The 9,352-nt window shown below is 43.4% G+C and overlaps 1 protein-coding gene across 1 annotated transcript in view; it reads left to right on the forward strand.

Moving 5' to 3' along the window:
* The first annotated feature begins 2,290 nt into the window (after nucleotides 1-2,290).
* CEP162 (centrosomal protein 162) overlaps nucleotides 2,291-9,352 on the forward strand; it is a 70,676-nt gene continuing 63,614 nt past the window's right edge. Inside the window, exons 1-2 of the mRNA XM_004696524.2 lie at nucleotides 2,291-2,368; nucleotides 3,409-3,522. Of these exons, the coding sequence (XP_004696581.1) occupies nucleotides 3,466-3,522 (57 nt within the window). The 5' untranslated portion in view covers nucleotides 2,291-2,368; nucleotides 3,409-3,465. The remainder of the gene's footprint in view (nucleotides 2,369-3,408; nucleotides 3,523-9,352) is intronic.

A 9,352-nucleotide genomic window follows, 5' to 3' on the forward strand; every position in this document is an offset into this window, starting at 1 on the left:
TGTCACATGTTGCACTATCCAATATCTCCCTTTACCACCTTGTCTGTTGTCCATTCCCCTGGGAGGGGGTTATAGATAGGTCATTGTGATCAGTTCCCCCTTCCTACCCCCACCTTCCCCTTCCCCTCCTGGTATGGCTACTGTCAATATTGGTCCCAAAGAGTTTATCTGTCCTATATTCCCTGTGTTTCCAGCTCTTATCTCTGACCATGTACATGCTCTGGTCTAGCCAGATTTGTAAGGTAAAATTAGGGTCATGACAGTGGTGGGGAGTAAGCATTAAAGAACCAGAGGAAAGCTGTATGTTTCATGGGTGCTATACTGCACCCTGACTGGCTCATCTTCTCCCCATGACCCTTCTGCAAAGGGATGTCTAATTGTTTACAGATTGGCTTTGGGCCTCCACTCTGCAACTGCCACCACCTGCTGATTCACATTATGAATTTTTGCTCTGGGTCTTTGATGTCTGATACCTGATCCTATCGACACCTCATGATCACACAGGCTGGTGTGCTTCTTCTATGTGGGCTTTGTTGCTTCTCAGCTAGATAGCTGCTTGTTTATCTTCAAGCCTTTAGGACCCCAGGCACTATATCTTTTGATAGCCAGGCACCATCAGCTTTCTTCACCACATTTGCTTATGCACCTGCATTGTCTTCAGCGATTGTGTTGGGAAGGTGAGCATCTAGGGTGCTAGATTATTAGAACAAAGTGTTGAGGGAGTATTTGAGAAGAGACCTAATGTCCATCTGCTTCCTTAATACTAAACCTATAAATATATATACATAGATCTACTACCCCATTGTCATATATAAATATATTTACATATGTAAATACCTGTATTTAGCTCTCTATAAATGCCCTTTAGCTCCTAGTTCTTTCCTCTATTTCCTTTTACTTTCCTTTTGTCCCGCTATCATGTTCAGCCTTCGTTTGGATTTCAGTAATTCCTCTCTGTTACATTGCCCTTAATCAAGCCTTACCAGGCCTCTTATACCCTCCTCGCCATCAATTTTTGGTCAATTGTTGCTCCCTTGTCCCTGGGTTTGTTAACACCCACTTCCTTCCCGCCACCACCACCCCACCACCGCCTCCCCTGTCCCATGTCCCCCCAGAACTGTTGTCCCATTGTTTTCCATTCTGGTTTGTTAATCCTGTGTATCCCATCCAGATAGACACGCAGGGACAACAATATGAACAAACAGAAGACCAAGCACAACAAAGCAACAATAGAAAATAAACCTATAGCTGCTACAACAACAAACCCAAGGACAAAAAAAGGCCTATAAATAGTTCAAGGTCTACTTGTTGTCCTTTAGGAATGTTTTCCAGTAGAGTCTAATGGGGTGGCATGCCCTGACCCACAGTCTATTTTTGATGTTCCCTGGGGACTTCATTGCTCTGCTCCCCTTGCTGCTCTGATGCACGCCCCGGCATCTCACCTTGGTGTGGTGGGGTCAGGCGGGCACAATTCCCGTCGTGTGTCTCCAGTGAAACCCCGAGTTTTGCTTTGTTCATTTTTGGAAGAAAGGACTAGGAAATGATGTGTGAGTGAGTGAGTGAGTGAGTGAGTGAGTGAGTGAGTGAGTGAGTATTAAGGAATCCATTACCATTATCTTTGAGTGCGTGTTGGGGTGCGTGCGTGTTTTCAATTTCTTGTCCACTAGATGGTGGAATAGCTCTAGGCTGACAAAAGGTTCCACGGGTCTGCTTTTACAAGAGAAAATCCAGTAAATGAAACTCCTTCAAAACTTGTCAAGCAGATAGCACCAACTACAAGGGTGGAGAAAGATGAGAAAAAGACAAGTTAAATGTGGGAAAATATCCATGCTTTTTCCAAATATCCAGAAAGGAGCTGTTGGGCCCACCAGAGGCCCCTAGGTAGAAAAGAATGCGAAGATTTGTTCCTATAAAAATTAACGCCTAAGTAACGCTATCATGGGGAAATGTTGCTTACAGGGTCGCTGCAAATCCTACGCGAAGGAACAGCACGCTAAACCAAGAGGGGGAGTAAACTACACTTCCCAGTAGCCCCGGCAGGGCCTACAATCCCCAGCATGCCTCTGCCGAGCACTTCCGCACCAGGTTTGCCGTCAGCCACCGTCCGAAGAAGGGCAGGAAAACTCTGGTCGAGTGGACTGGCGTCGCCGCGATGGTTTCCACCCTTCAGGTGGCCGGCTGCGCCGTAGACGTTCCGGTTGTCACGCGGAGTAGGAATGACCTATAGGAGAGTAAAGGCGGACCCTCCGTCGTCCATGCGCCACGTGACCCGGCCAGGTCATGTGACTCGGCGTTCAGCGGCTGACGTCTGTTACCCTGGTAACTGCTGGGAACCCACAGCCTTTCTGGAAAAGGCTAGAGGGCTAAGGTAAATTAGACGTGGATGCTCCTTCCTACTGGGATTACGATTACCTGTCACCTGTGTCCTAGATCCTGCTTCTCAGTCAGTTCGCCAGGCTGCCCTGGACCTCACAGATAAGTCTTTGTCTTCCCGCCAACTTTGGTGCCCGCGCTTTCTGCAGCCCGGTCGCTGCCGAGTTTGGGATCTTTTCGCTGGGCTCCTCCTCTGACCAATCTCTCAGAGCCAAGATTTGGTCAGAAGGCGTTATGCAGGTGAGGCACGGTGTCATCGGGGTCCTCCATCCCCACTCCCAGCCTCTGCAAAAGAAAGCTGGGATTTGAGCACCTCCAGGAGTTAGAATCCTGAAAGGAGCAGATCTGAAGTTGGGTGCATTAAAAAGGTGGGGGACTTTGCACTGCAAGTCTCTGGATTTCATTTTTGGTGTTCGATGAATACTTTGCTCTGGCTTCCTCACCCTACACGAGAAATGTAATCCGTACTGATGTGTATTCTACTTTAAGTAGATGGATACCATCTCTATGTTTGGAAACTTCCTCTTATTTGAAACATTCTGTTTTGTAAAACCCTTAATCTAGGTTGATAAGATAACTAGCTGAATAGTAAGGAAGTAATCATCAATTCTGTGCTTTGGGAAAAGAAAAAAAGAAGCCCGTTGGATTGCTATTTAATAATTTGTAATCATTCTATGTTTGTACCTCGTTTATGTGAGGGAAGTTAAAGAACCACCTCCTAAAGCTACATCCTTCCCTCCCCCCCTCCTGCTACCCCACATAGACAAGAATATTCTAATACGAATACAGATTTGGAAAATGCTGTGGAACATTTAAAACTGGAAGTGTAATTCTGAGCCTTGAGCATAAAGCATTATGAAAGCTGCCTTTTCAAAATCCGTTTGCTGAGGGAATCCTGCATCTTTTATGAGCTTACTGACTGATAATTGTAGATATAAGCTAAGTCTTAAGAGGAATGCATAGAGTTTAAGTCTACTTGTTTTCATGATGTGATTTAAATTGCCTCAGATGATGTCTATTTCTATTGTTATATAGTGTTTCCTTCTGTAAATTCTTTGGAATGTTAACTCTGAGAAGTGGACAGTACTGATTATGGCACGCTATTCCAAAGAAGAGCTAGATGAGGAGTTTGAACAGTTTATGAAAGAGGTATGTTTATATTTTTTAAAGAGGCATGTTTGTATTGTAAATGTCTTTTTAAATAAATCATTTTATTGGGGGCTCATACAACTCTTATCACAATCCATCCATCCATCTATTGTATCAAGCACATGTAAATATGTCTCTTAAAAAAAACCTTCCTCCAGTTTTCTCTCTCACCTGTAAACCAAAGACCCCAACCACTGCTGTCAAGTGGATAGGGTTTCCAAAGTTGTCAGTCCTTACGAGCTCAAAGAGCCTCATCTTTCTCTCAAGGAGTGGCTGGTGCCTTTGAACCACTGCCCTTAAAGCAGTTAGCAATCCAGTACTTACCCAACAGTGCCCTCAAGTCATCCACTACTAAAATACAATTTAGTCATCACTTAGTTTTGTTGACTTCATCTCTAAAATATAGTCCTTATCCCTCCAGACTTCTCCCTTTCTACTTTACCACCCTAGTTCAGGCCTGTTAGTTCACCTGGACTACTGCAATAGTTCTCAACTGATGTCTCAGTATTCCTTTAACCACACTGCAGCCACAAGGATCATAAATCCGACTCTGCCACTTCCCCAAATTAAAAATGTTATAGGCATCACATCACATGCAGAATCAAATTCAGGTCTCTGGTAACATTATATGGTAAACATTAGACAGATGGCTAACCGTAAGGTCCGAGGTTCAAACCTACCAGTTACTCTTCAGGAGAAAGGTGAAGCTATCTGTCCATAAAGATTTACAGCCTTTGAAACTTTGTCGACCATAAAACTCATGGCCATTGAGTCAATGCCAACTCATAGTGGCTGTACAGAACAGGGTAGAACCACCCCTGTGAATTTCTAAGACTGTAACTCTTTACAGGAGTAGAAAACTCATCTTTCTCCTACAGAGCAACTGGTGTTTTCAAACAGCTAACCTTGCAGTTGTCAGCCCTTAGGCCCCCGCAGGGGCTCCTGTTAGAGACCATAGAGGGTTGAAATAGACTTGGTGGCAGTGGGCTTTGGTATCCTGACTTGGAAACCATGCCTGACTTTTTTCATGTTTTCCTCGTAGAACCGTCCTTTGTCTCTCAGGGGTGGGGTACTGTGGTAGCTTCCATGTTGCTGTGATGCCGGCAGCTATGCCACCAATATTTCATTTCAGTGACTTTGCATTAGGCAAGTTGGCTTCAAAAGACCTCTTTAGTGTGTTTGTGTTAAAGAACAAAAATTTCACCTTATGCATGCAAAAACTGAACAATGAATAAGGAAGAGTAAAGAAAACTTGAACACTGAAGGAAGAAGCTGTCTGCTCCTGTAAAGATGTACAGCCTCAGCCTAGTCCCACATGAGAGCATGTCCACAGGCACATCCATCCTGCTGCCATGGCGTTGATTCTGACTCATAGTAACCGTGTGGGACAGAGTGGAAAAGAAAAGCCCTTTGGGGTTTCTGAAGTGGTAAATCTTTGTAGGAGCAAAAGGCCTCATCTGTCTCCATCAGAGCCGCTGCTCGATTCCAACTGCTGACCTGGCAGTTAGAAGCCCAGTGTCTCCGCCAGTGGTTCTCCACCTTCCTCATACCGCAACCCTTCCTCATGTTGTGGCCCCCCAACCGTAAAATTATTTTCGTTGCTACTTCATAACTGTCATTTTGCTACTGTTATGGATCAGGCAACCCCTGTGAAAGGGTCATTCGACCCCCCCAAGGGGTCACGACCCACAAGTTGAGAACCTCACTAGCACTCCATCAACCACAGGTTTAGAGGTTAGGCTTTACAACACATATTTTGGGGGGGAGACAATTCAGTCCATAGCAGTTATCATAGTGCATGATCACTGCACTCTACTCAGGTACAGGACAATTTGAAACCATTGAACTTGAGCAGCCCAGCCAGTCATGGGTAAAGGCTTGCACTTTTACCTGCTCTGAATTGCTAGCCACTGCTTGGCTCAGTTCAGTCCAGAAAGTGTTTATTTGGCTTTCTTCATGGTCTTAGGCCACCGGGACATGTGGAAGCCTGCCTACAAGCTGGCTGCAAATGATTTCGGCCTCTTTGGCTCATCATCATATTTTTGAGATCCAGCTAGATCGTGTATATTAGTGATGTGTTCTTTTTTTGAAAGATTGGTATGCAGTGTACCATTGTTCGCCTATGCTACAATTTGTTCATTCATTCACCTTTTGGTGGACTTTTTAATTGTTTCCAATTGTTGGCTATTTTGAGTAAGGTTGTTATCAATATTCTTGTTAAAGACTTTCTGTAGCCATATACTTTCATTTCTCTTGGCTGAGTACTTGGGGATAATTGCTGGACCATAGAGTAGGTACGTACTTATCTTGAAAGAATGTATCACAGATATATCTGAACATCTGCATCCACAGCAGCAATGTATCAGAGTTCTCATTGTTCTACCTCCTCACCAACCTTTGGTGCTATCAGTGTTTGGTTTTTTATTTTAGCTATTCTAATGGGTGTGGACGATAACTTGTTGTGAGAACTAGAGACTTTGATCGCTTTATGTGTCATTTTTCTATCTGAAGTATGATCTCCAGGCCATCTGCAGAGGGGTACTTGCTGGTTCATGAGACTTGGCAACAGGATCAAATGCCTGAGGGGCTGTTTTAACTTTAAAAAAAAAAAAAGACTTACAGTCTCAAGAAACCTGTATTGTGTGGAGGTGCATCAGTGTTGGCTTGATGGCAGCAGGTTATTTAGGTTTTGGGGCTCCTCCTTAGCCTCTCTCCAACATACAAACACATAGAACATACAAACACAGATTATTTTGCATTCATAGCCCTCAAAGCTCTTACTTTATATGAGAGATTTTCATAAAGCAGTGTTTCATTTTTAACAGTGAAAAAGCTATGATTTTAGAATTATGTTGTTATTTTTGATAAATTATTGCTCCATCAGTTTATATTATATTTAAACATATTTTATTAATGTAAATAACTTCCTTTGGAGGGATAGTCATTATAGATTTGCCCACCGTGGTGTTCAGAAATAAAGAAAATTGCCAGTCGTACTATGGTACAGAATTTTGCATTTGGTAACTTGTTTCCCTGGTTGATTAGAGGTCAAACAGGGTATTGGGGCTAGTGGACATGTCTTTGGAACTTAAATTGAGGCTACATTTTAAGGCCAAAGAGGAACCAAAACATGATTTTAAGGAGAGTGGCCTGACCAATGTCTTTCTTAAGCTTTTTTGAAATGTAGCTCATATGCCATAAAATGTATCCACAATGCAATGGTTTGGGCTATAGTCTCAAAGTTAGGCAATCGCCACACCATTCTCATCACACCAAGAAGGAGCCGGATACCCTTTAGCCATCGCCCTTTGTTTTTCCCCTTATCCTCCCCAGCTATCGTTTATTTATGTTTTTAAATATCTGTCCATTCGGAACACTTCACTGAAATGGAATCATTCACTATATTGCATTTTGCAAGTGGTCTCCTTCCCTTAGCATAATGTTTTCAAGAGTTATCTGTGATATGTAGGATGTATCAGTTCTTCATTCCTTTTGTAGCTTGGTAGTATCCCATTGTATGTCTATACCAAATATTGTGTATTTGTTCAGCATTTGATAACATTTGGGTTCTTTCCACTTCTTGGCTACCCTCACTAATGCTGCTATGAATGCTTGTTTAAAAGTTTTTGTGTAGATATGTTTTCATTTATTTCCTGTATATTCCTAGGAGTAGAATTGCTGGATCTTCGGGGAATTGTGTTTAACTTTGTGTGGAACTACAAGAGTTTTCCAAAGCAGCATTTTACATTCCCACCATCACAGCACAGCGTTAGGATTCCAGTTTCACCACACCCTTACCAACACTACTGTTATCTGTGAATCAGCTTTGCGATTTTGGGTTTTGTTTATAATGATTCTAACCTGGAAAGCAGTGCCAAGAACTGTGCAGCAAAGTGAGAACACCGGTTATGTATTAAACTGAAGAGCAGGTGTTCGCCATTTCTTTTTCTGGTCTTTGCCACAACCCTTGCCTGGTGTGTGGAGCCAAGCCTATTACAAAAGGCCACACTGAAGCTCAGAGGCATAGCTCTCTGTAAGCCACAGGGCTAGCATTTGTTGCATTTGAAACCTGAAGCCAGATTGGCCTTGGTTCCAAAAGCCATGTCCTTCATTCTACACTGATGTGACCATGAGGATTAGGAAGAATAAACTGAGTTGAAATAGATGATCAAAAATAGGTAAACAGGATTTGGGAAGAAGAAAGAAATGGACCATTTCAAGGTATACTGTACTGTGGAAGGGGATGCCATGAACTAATTTCCGAAATAAGGATTTAGAAAAGACAGAGAGTTCTCTCTGGGCATTTTGAAATTGACATTCTTACAGATCATTCAAATGGAGTTGTTGAGTTGCCAGGTGGAACTATGTGGTCGTCTTGGAGGTTAAAAAGACCCACCCAGGTGACAGCGTCCTAGTGGGGGGGTGGGTATCTACGTACATGGTATATTGAAGGAGCCCTGGTAGTGTAGTGGTTAAGTGCTAGGCTGCTAACCAAAAAGTCAGTGGTTCCAACTCTCCATCTGAGAGAGAAAGAAATTGTCTGCTTCTGAAGGATTGACAGCCTTAGGAATGTCCAGGGCAGTTGTACTCTGTCCTGTAGGGCTGGCGTACGTCGGAATCAACTCACTGATAACAGGTTGTTGTGTAGAGGAGAGCTCTTGGGGATGGCGACCAGAATTTACAGTGAATCAGGAAGTTGGTAGATGAGAGGAGGTGATAGAAGGGGAGTAATAAACGTTTATTAAAGTAATAAACATTTCTTTTTCTCTGAAAAGTTTGGGTGTTATTTTTTTCATTCCACAATTGTCCCAGGTGTTGTGCTAGGCACCAGGGATGCATAGATGAGTGCCAAGTGCATGAAGCTACAGAAACACAGTCAGTCGGGTAACCTAGAAGAGCAGAAGCTAAGGTGGGAAGAGACCGTTCTGAAAACTCTAGCTAGAGTGAAGGAAAAAATTATCCCTCAGGGAGGACTGTAAAAAGGGCTGTACCTGGTCTATTTAGTGATGAGATGAGGGGAAGTTGGTGTTTAATGGAAGGTTTTTGTAAAGAGAAGGGCAAGTGATTGGCGTAGACTAACATTACAGTGGGAACATAAAGAATTATAGTAAAATTTGGACCTAAAAGTTAGAAATAAAAACAATCCAAACTCGCTGCCACGGGGTGGATTGTGACTCTGAATGACCTGCAGGACAGAGTAGAACTGCCCTTGTAGGTTCGCGGACTGTAAATTTTCATGGGAACCGACAGCCTCCTTCTTTCTCCCAATGAGCGCTGGTAGTTGTAAAATGCTGATCTTATCGTTAGCAGCCCAACTTATAACCCATCATTACGCCACTAGGACTGCATAAAAAATTAAAAAGACACTCGCACCACTGGTTCTGAAGGGATCATCCTCCCTGGATTCCCTGCATTTCTAGTTCTTAGCTGTACCAGTGCACATCCTCTGGTGTAGCCGAATTGTAAGGTAGTATTGGGATCATGTTAGTGGGGGGAGAGGAAGCATTTAAGAACTAGAGGAAAGTTGTCTTTTTCATCGTTGCTACACTGCACCCTGACTGGCAGGGTGTCTCCTCTCCGTGACACTGCTGTAAGGGGATGTCCAGTTGCCTACAGATGGGCTTTGGGTCTCCACTCCACACTCCCCCTCATTCACGATGATATGATTTTTTTGTTCTTTTTTGTTGTTGTTGTTCTTATGCCTGATACCTGATCCCATCGACCCCTCGTGATCACATAGGCTGTGTGCTTCTTCCATGTGGGCTTTGTTGCTTCTCAGCTAGAAGGCCGCTTGTTTATCTTCAAGCCCTTAAGACCCCAGATGCTATAT

Source organism: Echinops telfairi, unplaced genomic scaffold (assembly GCF_000313985.2).
Source record: "Echinops telfairi isolate 266 unplaced genomic scaffold, ASM31398v2 ScPeMD7_3533;HRSCAF=4204_0, whole genome shotgun sequence".
NCBI lineage: Eukaryota > Metazoa > Chordata > Mammalia > Afrosoricida > Tenrecidae > Echinops > Echinops telfairi.